This window comes from Apiospora kogelbergensis (genome assembly GCF_038363985.1).
Source record: "Apiospora kogelbergensis strain CBS 113332 chromosome Unknown utg000002l_segment0_segment0, whole genome shotgun sequence".
Lineage (NCBI taxonomy): Eukaryota > Fungi > Ascomycota > Sordariomycetes > Amphisphaeriales > Apiosporaceae > Apiospora > Apiospora kogelbergensis.
Window position 1 is genome coordinate 4,394,800 of NW_027117419.1, and position 20,978 is coordinate 4,415,777.

Here is a 20,978-nt window from a genome sequence, read left to right on the forward strand (position 1 = left end):
GAGCATCATACCCGTCTGGTACTCATGACATCTGGCGGTCGGTGCTGCCGTGGTCTATGTAGTACATATGCGGAGAAAGAAGGTAGGGTCTCCCAGTGGCCTCACTCACCCTGGTTTGACCCCTGCAAGCTAATGTAGTCAGTTGAACCTTCACAAATTGACTGCTCATTCCCAGCAAGTCGGTAAAGTACGGGGCGGAAGTGACCGCAACCCCTGGTTCTCCAGACCCTCATTCAGGAGCACGCCGGCTAGGGTACCACGTGCATTTTCCTATCCATAGATTCAGGACTTGTACACATAATTAGATGCGGGGACTCGACGAATACAGATGGCTTGAGGACCGCAAACTTGTGTCGTCTCGCTGGTTGCAATCCCGGTTCCTCCTGATTGCATATTTCGGGTTTCTGGTGCTGCGATTCCCCTATATCTGAATGCATTAGGAGTAATTTGAATAAGCTTTCACACTTAATAGAATAAAGTTCTAGATAATGGCATGGGTAGGCGTTTGGGAAGAATAGTGGGGTTGTCAAATCAGGCTATAAGTAGACTTCACGACGGACATGGGTTTCTCAAAACATATATTAGGAATAAATAACTGCTTGCCTGCCACTGGTCATCTTCCCGATCGGAGCCCCGGGAAACGTTGGTGATCACCTTGACATTCGTATGTGTGTTGATATCACAAACTAGGTATGTATTGTTGTCAGAGACATGGCGATTGGGGTCATGCTTGCAAATGTCTTCAGGTTCGACTTGCTGCCGTGGCATGGGTAAATGACATGAAAACTAATTATAACATGGCATCGGACCGAAAAAAAGAAACAACAAGGGAAACTAATTACCAGCGTACTTGAATTGGCCTTCCAGTTCTCCTCAAGTGCTGTACCAAGTAACCATCACAATTAATAGCAGCAGCTATTCTCGAAATGAGTCCAACCATATGCATGCTTCTGTTTCCTGCCCAAAGTTTTCTTTCGCTGACAGCTCGAAAGTACGCATACAAGCCATAATGTTCGTGCCGTAGCGTTGCCAGATTCCGTTATCAGATTGCGATGCCTGGCGGAAGGCCAGCAGCGAAAGTTGTTGCAAACAAAGAGAGCTCATTCAATATCTCAGAGTAGCCGAAACAACCAAGTTAAGGCACTCGGATCTGGGGATGCTTCCACATCATGGTTGCACTAAGGAAAGCTGCGACCGCGACACCAAGCACGACGCGCATCTGGAGGTTGAAACTTTGCACAAAGTGCCCTCGCACCTCGTCCTGAAGTTGGTGCTCGAGCGAGTTTATCGTCTCAGTAGACCGAAACAGCGACATGAGCTGCTCCGGGCTCAGAATCCCTGCCAACACACTGCGAATCCACGAATTGCCCACCGCCGTAGCAGTTGAGAGAACCACGGCCCCACCGAGGAAGCGGAACTGGACCACAGCAGCTGATGCGACCGCTGTAACAATGTTTAACCCGTCAGTTAGCATCTATCACACCAATTTGGCCTAAAGACTGGGTGTATCTCTCTTGGGAACGTACCTAGATCTCTCCTCTCCGTGATGGCCGGGGTCAGTAGTGTGGCGGTGCCCATGGCGAAACCCATGCCGAAGCCGATGCACACCTGCAAACCATAGAGACCGGGCCAGTCCCGATCGTCAGGCTTTGCCAGGGTCGTCACCAAAACCAGGCCAAGGATCTGTAACAGTGCCCCGAACAGCATGACGAAGAGCGGCGGCGTCCGCTTCTTCTTGCACAGCATAGCTGCGACAATGGCGCCGATTGGCGAAACTGCCGAGAAGAGGATCAGGCGAACACCGGCGTCCAAAGGACTGAGTGCCCCTGCGGTCTGGTAGCGTAGCGGTATAAGCACGACACATGTCACGCTGACTGCTCCAGTCATGAAGGTATTGCTGGATGTCAGATCGACAGTCGGTCAGCGTTCATCACGTCTGTGGTACGCCCATAGCTTATTGGAGTCAAGAATGAAATAGACGTACATGAAGAGACCCATGATGGCGCGGTTTTGGCAGAAGCGCCACGGAAATACAGGCTGTATGCCACTATCAGGGCGACTCGCGCGCCACTGGCTCAGGAGAAACAACACCCAGGCCACCCCGCTAGCGCAAAGGGGACCGAGTACTCGGGACGACACCCACGCAAGGTCAGACGCTGCTTCCTCGAGTCCTGTAATAAGCAGCCCGATCCCCGCAAGAGTCAAGAAAGACCCCACGAAATCGAATGCTTTAATGCTGTGGCGAGGAGCCTTAGCACGCCGACCATGGTATGGAAACCCATCCGGCACAACAAAGAATAGCAAGACCATCATCAAAAATGCGGCGGGAACACTGGCAGAATGTGAGTAATTTGCAGGAGACGACGTATTAGGTAGATAAGAATGCAAAGCAACGTCTGTGTTCTTACTTGAGCAGAAAAACCCATCTCCAAACGCCACGGTTCGTAATTAGGCCACCGAAGACGGGCCCCAAGGCGAACGCAATGGCAAACAGTGTCATGACATAGGTAGTGTAAAGAGGGTATCTGGGTGGTGGGACAAGTTCATAGAGCATGGCCGTCGTGAGCCCGTAAATACCCGAACCGCCAATTCCTTGGAACACACGGAAGATAATACTAATGCAGGGGTTATCAAATGATATGCCAGATCCAAATGAATGCTTCCGGAGGAAGACTTCGCGTTAGATGGGTTGTGGTGTATTCTGACGACTTACAGCTGGGTCATACTCTGCGCTCCGCCACATGCACCTGAGAAGGCGGCGAAAATGAAGAAGGCGAACATGCAAGCCGGCTTTCGTCCGATGAAGTCGCTGACTCTCGCCCATATGACCAAGCAACCTGTACCAAGCCACACAAGCATCTCTGCGTTAGAATAGAACAATGGGGTATGGGATGTGGGCATGACAAGATGAAAGTGCCACGCAGGGGATTTAACCATACCAGTATAAGTCAGCAGATATGCCGTCACGATCCAGCTGCTCTTTGCAAAATCCTGCAAGTCGTTTGTGATCGATACGAGGGCAGTGCCGACAACAGTTACTTCGAAGTTGACCAGGAATAGACCCATACATAATCTAGCATTGGTGAGGTTCTCAATGCCAGCAAACTAGTAGTATTGGAGCAAGGGGAAATACTTACCCTGCTGTTATAGCGTGGAGTCTCCATCCCTGGATGTAGATGGGATTGTCGGCACTTGGGGTGATGGTGGCGGCGCTCTCCTTCTCAGCGTGACTCGAAAGGTTTCCGCTTTCGACCTTGTCCGGAGAGGCACTTTGTGACATTTTGAAGTCTCTGAAGGGGCAAATATCGGTGGCTTACACGTAGCTACGTTCGAGACAGAAAGGAAAAGTGATCAAGAAGTCGAGTCTGGTGCAGAACGCAGATGGGCTCTCGACTGGGTTTTTCCTACGGGTTAAAAATAACCGAAGAGTCACGCCAGAAGTCCTACAGGGTGAGGTATGACTGACCGGCTGTCTCAAAGGCTCTTCACGAGAAACCTTCACAAGCCCCGAGGCTGCCATTGGATACATTATCGCCTTGCCTTTGGTGGTATTGTTGCAACACAGTGGGTTCGCAGCACCACAGTACACTATGACACAATCGAGACTGTGTAAGCTCCATGTCTTATTTGCAGCCGGGGCGGGACGTGCCGCGCAGGGCTGCGCAGTTACTTTTACACTGCATGTATTCATGTATTATTAGTAGTCAGACGACTACTGAGACGATGGCTGGAGAAGGTGTTGGCTCTGCAGCTGCAGGGATCGGAGATCGGATGCTGGGCTGACCATAGCCACCTAATATGCAGCCCCCAACCAACAACCAACAAATGTAACATTTCATTGGCGCGGTGTAACATGTGGTGTCACCCTAGCATTTGCGATGAGTGACTTATCCGTTTCTTTGTTTGTCCGCGCCTGCTCTCGTCTTTCCCCTCAAAACTTCCCTTTATTTACACCTGCACCTGGCTTCTCGTCTGCTGCCCCGTACTCACAACCCTCGTCGATATTCAAGCTAATCAAACGTAATCGCATCAAACCCAAGAACAGCCATGGATATTCAGGGATACGCTTTGGTCACAGGCGGCGGTTAGTAATTTTGGTGGCGTGAGCATCTGCGTTCGTGACTACCCAAGTACTGACGACCGTCGATCCAACAGCAAGCGGCATCGGCAAGGCTAGCTGCCACGCCTTTGCTCGAGAAGGCTCTAGTGGTATCCTGGTGGCCGACATCAACCTGAAAGGTGCCCAAGAGACCGTGGACGCCATCCGATCTGTCGCGACCCATGCCGACTTTCGTGCTGAGGCCATCCACTTGGATGTCAGTTCTGAGGACTCGGTCAAAGCTGCCGTTTCTCACATGAAGAGCCTTTTCGGTCGCGTTGACTATGCCGTACACTGTGCCGGTGTAAGTGAGCCAGCTTACTCCCAACTCCGATCGTACCTATTGACCAAATCGTTAAGGTTCCTGGGGCTACTTTTGATCCCATCGCATCCGCCAGCTTCGCGGACTTCAAGCGTCTACTCGAGATCAATGTCCACGGAACATTTCTGGTGACTAGCATGGCCTCGGCGGCTATGAAGACCCAGGACCCCAAGCCGGTTCACCCCCAGCAGCCGGCGCGTGGTACTACTCGTGGAGTCATTGTGAACCTTGCGTCCGTCTCTTCCTACATCTCCGTGCCTAGCATGGTCCAGTATACCACCTCTAAGCATGCTGTTCTGGGTATTACCAGGACGGCGGGTACGTTGTTCCTCCCACTGTCAGCCATTCTTCGATCGATGCCTTACTGACTGATCCGCCCTTCGTCAGCCTATGATCATGTCGCCGATGGAATCCGGGTAAACTGTGTTTGTCCGAGCTGGACAGATACTCCCATGGTTCAAACTGCTATGGAGGTTGTCCCCGGGCTGGAGCAGCTCATGACGTCTGGCATACCAATGGGCCGGCTTTGCACACCCGAGGAAGTGGCAGATACAGTTTTGTATCTCTGCAGCCCGCGATCCAGCTTCACTACTGGAACCGGGATCATCATGGATGGTGGTATGAGCCTCGGTGCCCAAACCTAGATATCGGTTTTCGGAGTTTGCAGGACCCCCTTCATGTATGCGCTGAAGTCTGGATGTGTTGTTATAGAACGTCGCTCTATTGCGGAACTAGGGGATGCAGCGGACTGAACCTACGCTTATGCCAAGTAGTGATACAATAAGCGCTCATGTTCGCACCTGGGTCTGTCCCATCTTACCTGCATAAAACATGACATGTTTTTCTGTGTAAGTCACAAAGGCCAAGCAAGAGACATTATACACCTTTTCCCGCAGCAAGACAAGTCTCATCTTATGTGCACAAGACATATGACTTGGTTTCGTTTCTGTTGGGCTCATACTTTGACATTCAACCGAAGAGCAAAAAAAGAAAGAAAGACATATGACGTTTCACCATTGGTTCGCGGATAAGCCGAATGGAAGCCTCCATGCTGGTCTGGGCCTATCTATGGAGGTTGCAGAGCAACCCCTGTGTACCTATCTTTGGATCGAGGACTGATTTATATTGGATGCATAATATTGAGCAAATTTCATGCAGTTGGTTGTGTTTCACTGCACAAGCACCTATACGATGTTCCGGCCCCCCCAATGGATGACCATCTTGAGTATGTCTAATGCGTAATCATGCGTCTAGCCTGCCGATGGGCGGCAGTAGTTTGCCGCATCGGTACATTGATATCCGATTGCCCTGGTATGCACGTCAGCTCAGCCTTAGCCATCTTTACGCAAGGCTCGGCGATGTAAGCCCCCTGATGTCCGAGTCAGTACCATGCAGCATATGCGTGCCTCCAAAGTGTCGATCTTGGTCAAAAAGACCATCGTGCTGCGTTAAGTACTTATGGTCAGGCTTGGAGAGCGCTGGTTCGACTTCAATTTCACAGCCAGTATTGTTAGAAACCGTCCTCTTTTTCTTCCATCGGCTCCCATTCAGAGAGACAACTACTGACTGCAGAGTGCTTTTGGAGCAAACAAAATGTCTTCGATCGACTTCAATGCGCTGTCGCCAGAGGAACAGGAATACCTGCTCTCCGGGCCGGCCCTCGCGCCTCCGCCCGGTGTAGTGCCAGACTTTGACAACCCTCCGAACAGAAACCTCATGGCAAACGCTGTGTACGGTACATGCTTTACAATTGGATCTCTATTCATCTTCGCTCGTATCTACAGCACTAAACTCAAGCGGAAGCACACGTATATCAGTGACTGTAAGTCAAGGAGTGGAGCATAGACTGGTTCACTGGTGTAGCTAACATGAGTGCTGATACAGATATCATGTTGGCGGCCTACGTAAGTCAAAGAAACCCCCATGTCTATATATCTTCAAGAGCGCAAAGCTGAGATAGATTCCGAACCTCCGTCATAATATTCACTCATCGATCATAACCTAATTGCGGGATACTGACATTACTGGGTGGTAGAGCCTTTACATAGCGTTCGTTGCTGTCATTCTTCGTCAAGTTCATGTTGGATATTTTGTCCATCAGTGGAACTTTCGCTTGCGAGATGTTTCATACATGTTCTTTGTAGGCTATCCAATTCTTCCTCTCGTCTCAGTTCCTTCTTCTCTCCCACATCTTATCACGAACCGCACGGCTCACCTCAATCATTGTTGTAGCTATTCAATCTGGCTACGAACCTGTTTGCGGCTACCGTTATGCTCATCAAAGCAGCCATCTTGCTGGAATGGCTGCGCCTCTTTGTCCCCCGAGGCACTCGCAACTACTTCTGGTGGATATCTGTTTTCTTGCTATGTCTAGACTTTCTGTTCTACCCTGCGGCCATTATTGCCGTGAACATGACGTGTGTTCCGCACGAAAAGATATGGAACCGTCTTATCCCGGGGGAATGCATTGAAAGTCGCGCCGTTGATATCACCTCGGCAGTTCTGAACTTTTTTATCGACTGTGTTATTCTTGTCCTGCCGCAAAAGGTTATATGGGGTCTTCAAATGTCATTCCAGAAACGACTTGGCGTTTCCGTCGTCTTCCTCGTGGGGTTTCTGTAAGTCCTCCTTTTTCCGTCAAATGCGACAAGAACGGTGTCGAGCACCAGCTTATTCAAACCGCTTAACCACAGTGCTTGCTTTGCGGCTGGATTTCGCCTTGCCGTAACTGTGAGCTATTCAAAATCCAAGGACCTTACGTACGATTTCTGCACTGTTGGAATCTGGGTCGTTGTCGAGACAACATGCGGCCTTATCGTCCTCTGTACACCCGCGCTCCCTCGAGCCTGTCGTGACCTCGGCGTGCCCGAGTTTTACACAGCCCTCAAATCATGGACGCGCGACTCGACTTCGAAGTTGCCAGGCATTCGTATGCGCAACATGTCAAAGTCTACATCCCAACATGACTTCCACAGCCCCAGTACCAACCAGCGGCTCAAGCCTTGGGGCCACCATCATCATCCCTCATCTTCCGGTTCGAAGAATTCCCGGGTCGAGTTCGCCAGGTTGGGTGATGGAGGAACGGTGCCTGACACGGCAATCCTTCGAACCACGCAAGTGGGTGTAGCCACTGAAGAAAGCAAACAGCAAAGTTTTACCGGCCTCGAGGAAAACCATCAGCACCCGTGGGAATAGCCATCGCCGAGAAGAAATTACAGATTGCTTCCTCTGACAGTTGCATTCTGTCGTATTAACTGCCTTTTCCTTGCTGCCGCATCCAAACATCTATTTTCTATCTATACTTCAAGAATGATTCTGTGTGTGGGCTCAGGAGTTTATGTGTTTATTTAGCCCCAATTTATTCAGTTGATTATCGCGTATAACGAATTGCTGCCGAGGTAATATCAGATATTGAACTAGTGAACAACTATTTAAATTCAATATACACTTGTACCAAACATATGCCTAGGTAGTACTTGAAAACAACCGCATGGTTTTGACAAAACTTGAGCCATAACACAACAGACTATAAATAGATACAAAAAAGCAACGAAATCGTATGGAAAGGCAACCATCTCAGAGATACACCCCAATTAATCGCGAACCCTAGGACTCCCAAGGCAACAGTGGTGTTACCTGAGACCTCAAATCGGCTATTACTTTCCGCCCCCATGCAGTCTTGGTGAGAACATTGACTCACACAATGTGTTCAATGATACCGCAGTACGAAGTAACTCTGATGTGCATAAGCCCCACTGGCAATAGACCCATTACAGGGCAAGAGTTCCTTGATTATATCGTACGATATATTCTTCCCTTGGAGGCAAGCATGCTGCCCCCTTGTTCAGTACGACCGCACCGAGATCTGCAGGACCATATGGAACCGCGCAAATCCTGCTAGACCAATTAGATCGCACAAGAAGTCCGTAACCTGCAGATAATGCCTCAATATTGATTCTGCAACAGGTTCGCCTTCAAAGGAGCAGAAACCAACATAATACGATGATTGGACATCTCGTAATCACCCCGCCGTCATGTAAGACATCGACTTGGCATCACGTCCCGATCCCTCCAAGCTGTGATCCATACAGTGCGATATTTATGGGTGCAAAGCATTGGGGGCCAACACTGTGCCTGACCGAAGTATTGTTTTGTGAGATGTCCGCGATATGTAGCCGCTGAGCAGCCTATGTCGAAGGCGAAACACAAAGCCCCAGCTTGATTGGGGTACATACGATAGGTTTCTAATCATGTGATTCTGTAGCCTCGGTATAATAATGTGATGCAATTCTTGAACCTGCTTGCCAGCATGTCCTAGAATCGACATTTCCCGACTTGTCGACGGTAAGAGAGCTAGCTATTCTATGTCACTCAGGGTATCCAAAGCTTTGAAGACGTTTCCGCCGACAACACGCTCTCTGCTGCTAAGGGGGTTACGAGCATGAACAACGTCCCTGGCTCGGCGGTGGCGGCCGGAACGATTCAGAACATGGACGACGATCCCGTTTGTGTTGTCGGAATGGGTACGTATTCCACTGAGTGTGAAACGCGGTCTTTGAGCCTTTCGTTGACTCCATACCTTATTTCAGCTTGTAGGCTACCTGGCGACATCCGATCCCCGTCAGATCTATGGGACTTCCTTGTCGAGGGAAAGTCCGCTCAAGGACCCATCCCGGTAGATCGTTTCAATGCAACAGGAGTTTATTCCGAGTCACCGGAAGTTGCTGGCGTCATGAATATCCGTGGAGGATACTTCATCAACGATGATGTTCGAGCATTCGATAACGCCTTTTTTGGCATCAACAACCTCGAGGCGACCTACATGGATCCTCAGCAACGTAAACTGCTTGAGGTTGTCTACGAGTGCTTCGAGAATGCTGGTATCTCGAAAGACGACATCTCGAGCTCCAACACTGGCGTATACGTTGGCAACTTTACTCACGATTACTACCTGATGCAGATGCGTGAGCCTGATTATTTACATCGGTACCATGGCACGGGATCCGGCACCACTTTGCTGGCTAATCGCATCAGTCACGTATTCAACCTTCACGGACCTAGGTAAGGGTTCCTTAACACTAGTCGAGGCTAGTCGGCGAGCCGAGCATATGTTCCAAGACTGATACACTATACCCGCAGCTTCACTATAGACACAGCATGCTCGTCTTCCATCCACTGCTTGCATGCGGCCGTATCAGCGCTGAAGGCAGGCGAATGCGATGGAGCTGTAGTGGCAGCTTGCAACCTGATTCTCACACCGGAGCCCTTTGTGGCCGCAATGAAGACGGGGGTGCTGTCATCCTCTGCGACATGTCAAACCTTTGACGAGGCGGCTGATGGATATGGTCGCGCAGAAGGTGTCGATGCCGTTTACCTGAAACGCCTTTCCGCAGCGATTCGCGATGGGGACCAAGTTTTTGCAGTCATCCGCGGCACAGCAATCAATTCGTGAGTCAAAGCCCTCAGGATCAAAATCCGTATGTCATGATCTTCGTCGGCTTACTAATCAATCTAGAAATGGACGCACACCAGGCGTGACCTTGCCGAGCGCCGACTTGCAGGAAGCAGTCATACGCAAGGCATATACTAGTGCCAATATCGACTTCAACGGTACCGACTATGTGGAATGTCACGGCACAGGAACTGCCGTGGGCGATCCTATTGAGGTAGAAGCGCTCGGAAGATGCTTTTCCTCTAAGCGCCATCACCCATTGATGATAGGTTCAGTATGTTGTCCCGCTTTTCCCCCAAACTCAATTGTTTCTATCATGTTAAGCTTACCTCTTTATTGTCAGGTCAAGTCCAATATCGGTCATAGCGAAGCAAGTAGTGGCCTCACTTCACTCATAAAAGTGTCCATGGCTTTCCGAAATGATGGGATCCCGCCCATGATACCCCCTGAACACCTCAATCCTAAATGTGAGTAACCAAATAGTTCTGACTGGTGAAGCCTGATCACATCAAGCGCTGACAAGCGAAACGTCTCAAGTGAAACTTGATAATATGCAGATTGTCACCAAAGTTGAAAAGTGGCCGAGAACAGAAGTTCGTAGGGCGAGTATCAACTCGTTTGGGTACGGCGGTGCTAACGCTCATGCTATCATTGAATCCATCGACAGTTTCATGGGCGCAAATGGTCCTGAGAAAGACGGCGTCGAGCCGGCGCTGCGCAGCCAGCCCTCCAAGTTGATTTTGCCCGTGTCGGCGGCATCCCCGAATTCCCTGGATATGCGTGCCGCACAAATCTCAGAACTGGCCCAATATTCTGACCGGAACAAGCTAGAGAGGTTGGCTTACACTCTGGCTTCACACACGCCCCATTTGAAAATGCGAACGTACCTTGTGGCAAGCGTCGTTTCCGATGAACCATGCGAAATATGGACAATTGACCCAGCATCAGAGAATGTTTCTATCCAGAGCCGAGATCGGGTATTGCCCATTGCTTATGTGTTTACAGGGCAAGGCGCACAATATACGGGTATGGCCCGGGGGATAATGGGCGATTCACCTGTCTTTCTTGAGGCGATACGCAGACAAGACAGGGTGCTGAGGAGCCTAAATAAACAACACGCGCCAGGCTGGACGTTGGAGGACACTATTTGTCAAACGGACGATACAGTGAGTCAGATTCACCGGCCAAGCCGCAGTCAGCCCTTATGTACGGCGATTCAGGTGGCATTGGTAGAAGAACTACGCTCTTATGGCATCGCGCCCTCCGCGGTCATAGGGCACTCTTCGGGTGAGATTGCCGCCGCCTACGCAGCTGGCATGATAAGGTTCGTAGCTCGCTTGCGCGTCCGTGATATTATGGAACTAAAGAACTGACTGCTCGAGCAGTGGCGAAGAAGCCATCATCATTGCTTACTTTCGGGGTATGGTTGTGGAGCAGGTAGAGGCTGGCGGGGCCATGATGGCTGTGGGCCTTGACTGCGACTCGGCCAAAGAGTTGATCGCGAATCTAGGGATTGGCGACCAACTCGGTGTTGCATGCGTCAACTCACCCGTGAATACGACACTCAGTGGCAAGCGGTCGGCCCTGGACGCGGTGGCCAATGAGCTACTAGCGACGGGCAAGTTCTGCCGCTTCATAGAGACTGGAGGGCAAGCATACCATTCGCCCCTTATGAAACAGGTCGGCGAACTCTACCAACAGCTCCTGGATGTCTATCTAGTGGAACAGCATCAACCTGAAACCCCAGGTCCTTCGGTCTACTCCACGGTGGCAGCTGATGGTGTTGGAACCCCGTTACCCCCAATGGCGAAGTCTAGCTACTGGCGGATGAACTTGGAGAGGCCTGTTCACTTTAGTTCAGCCTTGACCAACCTAACATCTTCCTGTGATTATCATCTGCTGGAGATTGGTCCCCATCCATCACTCAAAGCGCCAATCCGACAGACCTTGTCTGGCAGGTCTCTGCCGTATACACCTACGCTGGCTCGGGGCGAAGACTCGAGTTTGCGCATCAAGAAGGTAGCGGGAGAACTGTTTAGGCATGGCTACAGATTGGCATGGGACAAGATCAATCTGTTGCCGCCAAACTTTCAATGTGTCACAGATATCGTTCCCCCATATCCTTGGGACTACTCGCAGGGACTACTTTGGTTCGAGTCCCGGGGTGCAACCGAAATGCGCAACCGCCGATTCCCACGACATGTGCTTCTGGGTTCTTTGCAGCCGACAGGAAACGGCATTGACTGGACCTGGAGAAACTCGCTAAGGCTTAAGGAAGTTCCCTGGATAGCCGATCATAGGATCGAGGAGCAGATCGTCTTCCCAGCAGCAGGATTTATAGCATTGGCCATCGAAGCTATCTCACAGATACGCGACTTTGGCACAGACCCGACGGCAAACCTCTCATTAGAGTTCCAGAATGTGTCCCTGAGTGCTGCTCTAGTGCTGGCGGATACTGGAGAAACAGCCAATACTGAATTACACACCACAGTATCCGCCCGGAAACTATCAGCTAGACACTTTTCGAAGATGGTCTATGAGTTCTCTGTTAGCTCTTGGAAATCTGGCCAAGCAGTTCTCCACTGCTCTGGCAGCCTTCTTCTGCCGACCCTTCCCACCGAGCCGGGCTCGGTCTGGATTCCCGATACAGCAGGACACAGAACATGGGCTATGGGACGCTGGTATAAGAAAGCAGCCGAAGAAGGCCTTGTGTTTGGCCCGCGGTTCCAGTCCATCGTCTCCATGAAAGCAGATAGTGCTCGCTTGCTTTCAGAAAGCATCTGCATCACGCACGCGTGGCCGTCCGAGGGGGAGCTCGACGAACCCCCGCGCGATACCATGTACATCCCGTCGTAATTGACGCCTGCCTCCAGGCCGCCATTCTGAGTGCGGCGGCAGGGAACCCGAACCGGCTGCGCCCGTATCTTCCTGTTTTCATCCCACACTGCGTGGTGCGGCCTTCCGCCTTAACCGCTACGCCAGGCACCACGGCCTCGATCCATGTGCGGTCCCACAAGACGAGTGTCTCGACTCTGCAAGCCGACTGCACTCTCCGAGACGTCCATGGGGAGCCGCTAGTGGACATGCGCGGCGTCAAGTTATCGATGCTTGATTCCAGGCTGGCCGCTGACAACAATGGTGATTTGCGATGGCAGCGACACCCCGTCATGCGCGTTCACTGGAAACCTGACGTGTTCCATCTGAATGAAAACTCTCAAAAAGGCTTCGAGGATTACGTCTCTACCACCCTTGATCAACAGCCCAGTCTCGATGAGCTTATTGGCCACGAAAGCCCAGTTATCTCTTGCTTGCTTGATCTACTTGGTCACAAGAATCCTCGTTTGCGGGTTCTTGATCTTGGGGCTAAGGATCGGCCAGCCGCTCAAGCCTATCGTACCAGACTAGACGGCGAGTCGGATTTCCCACGATATGCGTCATGGGACTCGGTTGTTGTGAATAATGACGGGAAATGCGTAATCCCAGGCTCGGATTCAAGCTTGTTTGACGTGCTTTTACAGGATGTGAGTATTTGCCCGTTGCCAATTTTAATTCAACAAGATCTTTCACTAATTACTCAAACAGGCGAACCCGGGAACTCTACACGGTCCTTGCTTTGATGATGTTCTGCCTCGTCTAGGCCCAGATGTCGCGATAATCATTCAGCGTTCGGAACCGATGTCGGACATACTTCACCGCAACAATTTCGAAATGGTGACGTTGCACGACAACATCCTGTTCGCAAGACATAAGGGACTCCCAAAGAGCACTGAGCAAAGGAAATCCATTTTAATTCTAGTAAGTGTCTTTATCCTGACCCAGATCCAATTATGCTGGCGCTCACAATGCGGCTCCGAACTGATCAACGTTGACAGATACGTGAACCTTCAATCGCCATATTGAAACTTGCAGATGCTTTGAGCAGTCACATCAGGGCCTCGATTGCTTGCAACATTAACATTATTGCGCTGAAAGAGCTCTCCGACACTCTGATCACAGGAGAAACCATTTGTGTCTCCCTGCTAGAAACAGAACGAGAGTTTCTCGCCACCATGAGCCAAGAGGATATGAAATTCCTGCGAGTCCTTACTAGCACAGTCAAGGACCTCTTCTGGATCACCGGTGCCAAGATGCTGGGTGACCCGGATCCGAACTTGACGTTGGCTAGCGGGCTAGCACGCTCGCTGATGATGGAAAGGCCATCGTTAAACTTCACCATCTTAGATATAGGCTCAATCTCGTTGGCCCTCGAGCGCCCGGAACTAACACATTTAGCATGCGATGGCTTGATGCGCATTATGACCGGCAAGGGACACAGAAGCATAGAAGATAAGGAGTTCATCCAGCACAATGGTGTACTATACATCAGTCGTCTAGGATCCGATGCCGCTGCTAACAATTGTTTCCGACGTCGACTTGGTTTAGATGAAGGGCTCCAGATGTCCCGTCTCGCTGATGTGCCATTCGCAGAGCTGTCGATTGACCGACCAGGGGCCATGGACACGATATACTTCTCGCAGGAAAACGAGGTGGACTTATATAATTCCACCACAATGCCCCGTGCCACGATGTCGGCGACGCCCCCGAGGGCTTCATCGACGTGGCCGTCCAAGCCGTCAGTCTCAATGCCAAAGACGTGTACACCTTGAGCGGGCGGGCCGAAACGCGCCGCGCCACGAAATCTCTCGAATTCGCCGGCGTGGTGGTGGCTGCAGGCCCTCCCTCCCCCGCGAAGTACGACGGAACTGCAGACAAAACAGCAGCATCAGCGGATATTCTGCGGCCAGGCGACCGCGTCCTCGTGTGCGCCCCCAGCCGCTTTGCCCTCACCGAGCGCGTACCGGTATGGCAGGCCCACCGACTCCTGCCGGGCGAGGACTCGACCATCATGGCCTCGCTGCCAGTGGCGTGGGGCGCGGCGCTGTACGCGCTGCGCAACGTCGCGCGACTACGTGCCGGCGAGCACATCCTCGTCCACTCAGGAGCCGGTGCGTTCGGGACCGCGGTCGTGCGCCTGGCCCAACGCCTAGGCGCGGTTGTCTATGCGACGGCCGGATCGGCCCGGCGGCGCGCGTATCTGGTTGACGTGATGGGGCTGCCCGTAGACCACGTCTTCTCGTCGCGTAACGACGCCTTCGCGCGCGAGCTGCGCGGCGTCACGCCCGGCGGGCGCGGCGTCGACGTCGTCGTCAACTCGCTCGTAGGTGATCTGCTCCACGCCGGCTGGCGCGTCCTGGCTAAGTTCGGTCGCTTTGTTGAGGTGGGCAAGCGGGAGCTTCTAGACGCCGGGCGGCTTGATATGGACGTGTTTTCTCAGGGTGCAACCTTCACCGCCTTCGACATCACGGATATGCTGTACCATGATGATCCATACTACCGTGAGGTGTATATAGGGTGAGTAGTTGTTTTCGTTCGGCTTGGCCGCTCTTGTTCTTATATAGATACTTCCTGTTGGGACGATACTGACAATGACTCGTGGTGTTGTAGATTGGTCAAGGAGGTCCTTTCCATGTATCGCTCCGGTCAGCTCGAACCAGCGCCCATTACGACCTTTGATGTGAGCAATATCGCAAAGGGGTACCGATACTTCTCCTCGCCTGACCGAGTTGGAAAAATCGTAATATCGTTTACGGATCCAGAATCGCGCATCCCAGTATGTATACAATTTACTCCACCGATTTCCCGTCACGCAGACATTGATCTGGCCTATTCTCTGACTATATCCCAGGTTATGTCATCCAAGTACTCCACGATACTTTCTGCGCACAAGTCTTATTTGTTAGTTGGCTGCCTTGGAGGACTGGGGCGCAGCTTGAGCAACTGGATGCTGGCTCGCGGAGCTCGTAACTTTGTTTTCCTCGGGCGCTCTGGACGCGACAAGCCCGAAGCCCAGGAGCACACCGAAAGATTGACTCAGTCCGGGGCGCGAGTGTCAGTAGTCCGCGGTGACGTCTCCAACATGTCACACGTCGAGAGCGCCTTAGTGGCATGTAGGGCACTGGGACCTGTTGGTGGTGTTGTACACGCGGCCATGGGCCTGCACGAGGACCTGTTCGAGCGTATGAGCCACGAGGGTTGGCATGTCAGTGTGCAGCCGAAGTGGCGCGGTGCCTGGAATATCGACCGCGCCCTCGTGGCCGACAATCCGGACTTCTTCCTGCTGACCTCTTCCATGACGGGTACCGTCGGCGTCGCCACCGAGAGCAATTATTGCGCCGCCAACGCGTTTCTGGACGCCTTCGCCTACTGGCGGAGTAGGCGTGGGAGCCCGACCGTTTCCATTGGCTTGGGTATGGTATCCGAAGTTGGCTATCTGCACGAAAACCCCAAGATTGAGGCCCTCCTTCTCCGACGGGGTATCCAACCTCTCGACGAAGACGAGTTCCTACAGGTGGTCGATCTTGGCATCAGTGGGGCGCGCCGCGACATCGCCGACACAACCGCGACCTCTTCACACATGCTCACCGGTATGGAAACCATTGGGGTCCGGAAACTCCTGGAACAAGGCTTCGCGGTCACCCATACAGTAATGGATGATCAACGCTCTTCTATCCTATCAGCCGCACTAGAAAGCAACCACATATCACACGCTGACCTCGCGAATGGGTCGAACGACACTAATGGTTGTCCCTGGGCTCGTGGCATACCAAGCGATGCTGCCAAATGCCTGGCAGCCGAAACAGGTGTGTCCTCGCTACGGGAAGCGATTGATAGTGTGGTTTGCAAGCGCTTCTCGAATCTCATCCTTATGTCGTATGACAAGATCAACTTCACTCAATCATTCGCACAATTCGGAGTAGATAGTATGATCGCATCCGAGTTTCGCACATGGTTCTGGAATACTTTCAAGGTCGATATCCCTTTTCTTGATTTTCTTAGCTCGGACAGGAACCTGGAGACGCTCTCTTCTGTTGTGGAAACTAAACTATTGGGCTTGAAGTGACAGCGATGGGATATTGACACACATAGGCAAGAGGTATTAATATAAGCCTACCGCTGGCCTGTTTGATGCCTTCGACGTGCCGGCTGAAATCGGCCATGCAGATAGTACCCAAGCTTTTTAAAGCCGCTCTTCAAAATGATGCTTGATCCTGACAGTGCTCTACTCCGAATTTCTTACTATAAATCTATGGTTGTTGCTTCAGACGAACACTGCGGCCGTGGGGTGTACGAAGCAGCCATGGATGTACTGGAGACCGTTAGGGACAAGCATGGTCTACCCCCTCGCATCAGACTCAAAGTTGCATAGAGGCGATGTCTTTGTCGGCGGAGGATATACTCGTGTATAGACCTAGGTCGACCAAAGAGTTGACGCATGGTCCCTAGGTTGTTTCTACAAGTTATATATCAAACTGGTGACATGGATAGAATACGGATACCACGTCGTGGTTGAGAAGTACCGCTGGAAACGTCATGATGAGACGAGGCTTATTCCATTTTTTACCGACGGGGCATGTTTCCACGACTGAATAAAGCCAATCCAATCCGTTTCAAGCCAGCATATGACCATAAAGAATCGTACATCACATGGCATCACAAGGCGGATCTTGGAGCTGGTCGACCAAATACTGCGTCCTGCCAACGAACGGTTGACCTCCTCAAAGGTGTGGAGTATGTCCAAAGATATAATATATCAGGTGGAACTGCTTGCCAACAACAACCACGACCTTCCTCAACGCCGAACTGCCAGCGGTACCGAAAGACGCTAAAATGAGAACAACAGCCAGAAAGGAGGCAAGAAGGGGGGCTAAAGTCGCAGCCGCGCGAAAGAAGGCGTAGAGGAAGCAGTGGTACGGCATCACAATTGGGTAACTAAACATATCAGAGGTTATGAATTGAGTTCCTTGTCGTAAGGTACTGAACAAAGCCGTTATTCTAGAATGCCCAGGACGTGAGCTGTTTCAATAAGATGTTAGTGTTTATGTGTTCTAGGAGTAGTGTGCGACGGCCCAAGGATCAGCAATCGGATTGAACGGAACAGTAATTTGTACGGCGGAGGCTATGCAGCCGCCAGTTGTGATAACCTGATTATCTGCTGGTTATTGCTGTCTTAATTCCGGCGTGACTCTTACCGAAGCACCTCTGTTTACCGTGTTTGGTGCAGACAGGACTTTTGTACATCCAATTACGGTAAAGTAAGAAGCGATCGTTACATCCAACAAACATTGCCAAGCATGTCTCGACTTGAATAAGGTGTGAAGTCGCCAGGTATATGAATGCTTCGTCCAGGCCTACACGGATCGAAATTCAGAAAGCTAAGCTGTCTCCATTGCGGCCTTCTTCATATCAGCTTCAGGCTTTGCGGTTGGTTGGTTCACTCATTTGACATCACCCTAGCTAGAGATTACGACGTAGTAAGCCAATCAACCAGGGGTGAACAGCACAAGTTACCCCTCCATCCCTCGCGATCATGACGGCACCGCAACAACTCCTCAGTCTCTTCCACTACCTCCGCCTCCGCCTCTTCGTCGCCGTGTTCCGCGCCCTCCTAGGCTGGCGGACGTCCGAGCACATCCGGCGCGACGCCGCCCTCCTGCCCCTCGCCGAGGCCGGCGTGCGCAAGCAGCGCATCGAAATCCCCCTCGCGCGACGGGGGGCCGCTCCATCGCCGCCGATCTCTACCTGCCCCCCAACAGCAGCAATGACGGCGACGGTGGCGAAGACGGACGAAAGCGGCTGCCCGTGCTGGTGAACTGGCACGGCAGCGGCTTCGTCTTCCCCCTCCACGGCACCGACGCCTACTTCTGCACCCGCATGGCCCGCGACGCCAGCCTCGCCGTCCTCGACGCCGACTACCGCAAGGCGCCCGAGTCGCCGCACCCCGCCGCCATCGACGACGCCGAAGACGTGCTGCGCTGGCTCGCGTCGGTCGCAGGCTCTGCTTACAATCTCGACGCCGGCCGCGTCGCCGTGTCGGGCTTCAGCGCGGGCGGGCACATCGCGGCCGTCGCCGCGACGCATCTCAAGACGCGGCTCGAGGCGGAGAGCGCGTTGGGGCTGGCGATCCCGATGCTCCTGTCCGTGTACGGCTCCGCCGACCTCGCGACCGACGCCGCGGCCAAGCGTGCGCCCTCGCCGACGCTGCGCGCGCACCCGGCCTGGATCCTGAACATGTTCGCCGACGCCTGGGCGCCGGACGCGCGGGCGCGGACGGACCCGACCGTGTCGCCGGCGTTTGCGGACTTGGATGCGTTTCCCGCGACGACGGCGTTCGTGACGTGCGAGGGGGACAATTTGCGGGCCGAGATGGAGACGCTGGCGGAGCGGCTGGAGGCGGCGGCGGGCGCTGGCGCTGGCAACGAGAAGAGACGCGTGCATTATAAGATGCTCGAGGGCGTGTGCCATGCGTTTGACAAGGGCATCAAGGAAGAAAACAGTGGTTCCCTGCCCTGGATCCGGCGCGAGGAGGCTTATGCTTGGGCCGCGTCGCTGCTCAAAGATACGCTTCATCCGCAGCAGTGAACAAGCCCGGTTCGTTAGCATCGCCAACTGTCTTCATACCCATCGTGGACGGTGGTCCGCCATACTTGCTCTATGGACGACGGCATGTCCTAGAATGCGGGCAAAGAAGTCATATAGAAAGAAGTATGTAGTTTTCTTAGAATAGAGAGGAAGCACGGACTTGTGGTTCGTCAATCTACTGCTAGTGCTCGGGCAAGTCAGTCTGACTCGTGTTCAATCAATCAACCGACGCTTTGGTATATCGTGCAACAAACACAAGCCACTGCCCATTGAAGTACACTCAACGTTCATTTTCGAAATGCGCTATCAGTGCAAGAAGTGCACTCAGCTATATACAACTCAGGGTATCAAAACATAAGTTTATACAATGTCGTTGGAGAAGAAGAATCGAACGTTTCGAAGAAGAACAAAAATGCAATGCAATCCACCCCAAAAGTAGTGTGACCCCAACGCCCTGCGCATGGAATCCCCCAACTCCTCGCATGTCGCGGGAGGAACTCCGAAAACAAACATAGAAAAATGAAGATGCACGGTGAATTTACTTGGCCTAGTTTAATTTTGGCTTAAATGAGCAGTAAAGTCAAGAAGCGAACGGCGCGGTGAAAAAGACGGTCATGGAAAAGACGAAGGAGATCAGGGGTTCTTGTGGAAGATGGCGGACCAGCGGCCCTTGGCGTCGGCGATGACGGGGTTGCCGTGGTAGTCGTCGATGTAGGCCTTGGTCTCGGCCTTGCCGCTCTTGTCGGTGAGCTTCTTGAGGAGCCAGTCGCGCGGGGCGGCGATGATCTTGGGCTGGTCCGGGTTGGGCTCGCCCGGCTTCTTGAAGCCCTCGGTGGCGAGCACGGCGGCGCCGCCGTCGAGCTTCTTGCCGAGCGCGGCCTTGGGCGCACCCTCGACGCAGTTGGCGCTGAAGCCCATCGTCTTCTTGGTGCCGTCCGTGTTGTGGAGCGTGACGCCGCCGTCGCAGCCGCGGATCAGCGACACGTCGCCGTACGAGACGCCGCTGGCGTCGTAGCCCAGCTCCAGCCAGGTGCCGAGCGTCGTGTCGACGCCCTCCTTCTTGTTCATGTGCACGGCGGCCGTGCCGCGCTGCAGCCGGCCCTGGAACTTGGCCGGCAGCGCCACGAAGGCCGTCTTGCCGGGCCCCACGTCGGCCAGCTGCGTGTAGGGCGTGCGCTCGCAGCCGTTGGAATACACAAAAAAGCTGCGCGTCTTGCTGTCGTCGTTCTTGACCGACACGCCGAACCCCTTGTCCGCGTCGCCCTTCGTCACCCGCGTCTTGTGCGCCTTGCACTGCGCCTCGTTCATGACGCCCGTGTACGGCGTGCCGGCGCCTCGCTCGCTCAGAGGCTGGGTGGGGGCCGCCGCGACCATGGCCGCGAAGGCGAGGGATCCGAGAACTTGCGTGAAGAACATGGTGTCGTAGATAGACTGATATAAGAATGAAAGAGTAAATATCGAGAGAGAGAGAGGAACTGAGAGAGAAGGCTCGTGAACCCGAATAATGTCCAGCGGGCGGGAGCAGAAGGAGCGTGGTTAGTTGGTAATCGATGCCTGTCTCTCGAAAAAGGGGAATGAGACCCAGATGACGCCTGAAACTCTGATGATGTTCTGTGGTAAGATCTCTGTAACAAGATCGAGGGGCC

The 20,978-nt window shown here is 52.8% G+C and overlaps 6 protein-coding genes across 6 annotated transcripts; 4 read left to right on the top strand and 2 right to left on the bottom strand.

Annotated features, from left to right (window-relative positions):
* Positions 1–1,135: 1,135 nt before the first annotated feature.
* On the bottom strand, positions 1,136–3,280 carry PG998_004364 (efflux pump antibiotic resistance protein; the record flags this gene model as incomplete). Its single annotated transcript, XM_066871182.1, has 6 exons — positions 1,136–1,443; positions 1,527–1,897; positions 1,985–2,332; positions 2,409–2,615; positions 2,714–3,073; positions 3,138–3,280. The coding sequence occupies 6 exons, from the start codon at positions 3,278–3,280 to the stop codon at positions 1,136–1,138; spliced, it is 1,737 nt and encodes a 578-aa protein (XP_066734932.1).
* Positions 3,281–4,047: 767 nt separating this feature from the next.
* On the top strand, positions 4,048–5,065 carry PG998_004365 (uncharacterized protein; the record flags this gene model as incomplete). The annotated part of the gene is made up of 4 exons (XM_066871183.1): positions 4,048–4,084; positions 4,156–4,403; positions 4,460–4,739; positions 4,809–5,065. The coding sequence occupies 4 exons, from the start codon at positions 4,048–4,050 to the stop codon at positions 5,063–5,065; spliced, it is 822 nt and encodes a 273-aa protein (XP_066734933.1).
* Positions 5,066–6,014: 949 nt separating this feature from the next.
* On the top strand, positions 6,015–7,616 carry PG998_004366 (uncharacterized protein; the record flags this gene model as incomplete). Its single annotated transcript, XM_066871184.1, has 4 exons — positions 6,015–6,243; positions 6,470–6,561; positions 6,654–7,039; positions 7,115–7,616. 4 exons carry the CDS (start codon positions 6,015–6,017, stop codon positions 7,614–7,616), a joined length of 1,209 nt encoding a protein of 402 aa, XP_066734934.1.
* Positions 7,617–8,862: 1,246 nt separating this feature from the next.
* Positions 8,863–16,813, top strand: PG998_004367 (polyketide synthase; the record flags this gene model as incomplete). Its single annotated transcript, XM_066871185.1, has 14 exons — positions 8,863–8,944; positions 9,011–9,482; positions 9,561–9,869; positions 9,937–10,147; positions 10,217–10,340; positions 10,387–11,039; positions 11,094–11,197; positions 11,259–12,713; positions 12,761–13,394; positions 13,456–13,668; positions 13,746–14,399; positions 14,459–15,264; positions 15,358–15,523; positions 15,599–16,813. 14 exons carry the CDS (start codon positions 8,863–8,865, stop codon positions 16,811–16,813), a joined length of 7,098 nt encoding a protein of 2,365 aa, XP_066734935.1.
* A 1,273-nt stretch (positions 16,814–18,086) lies between these two features.
* PG998_004368 (esterase/lipase) lies at positions 18,087–19,332 on the top strand (the record flags this gene model as incomplete). Its single annotated transcript, XM_066871186.1, has 2 exons — positions 18,087–18,224; positions 18,307–19,332. 2 exons carry the CDS (start codon positions 18,087–18,089, stop codon positions 19,330–19,332), a joined length of 1,164 nt encoding a protein of 387 aa, XP_066734936.1.
* Positions 19,333–19,965: 633 nt separating this feature from the next.
* Positions 19,966–20,748, bottom strand: PG998_004369 (uncharacterized protein; the record flags this gene model as incomplete). Its single annotated transcript, XM_066871187.1, has 1 exon — positions 19,966–20,748. One exon carries the CDS (start codon positions 20,746–20,748, stop codon positions 19,966–19,968), a length of 783 nt encoding a protein of 260 aa, XP_066734937.1.
* Between the last annotated feature and the right edge of the window lie 230 nt (positions 20,749–20,978).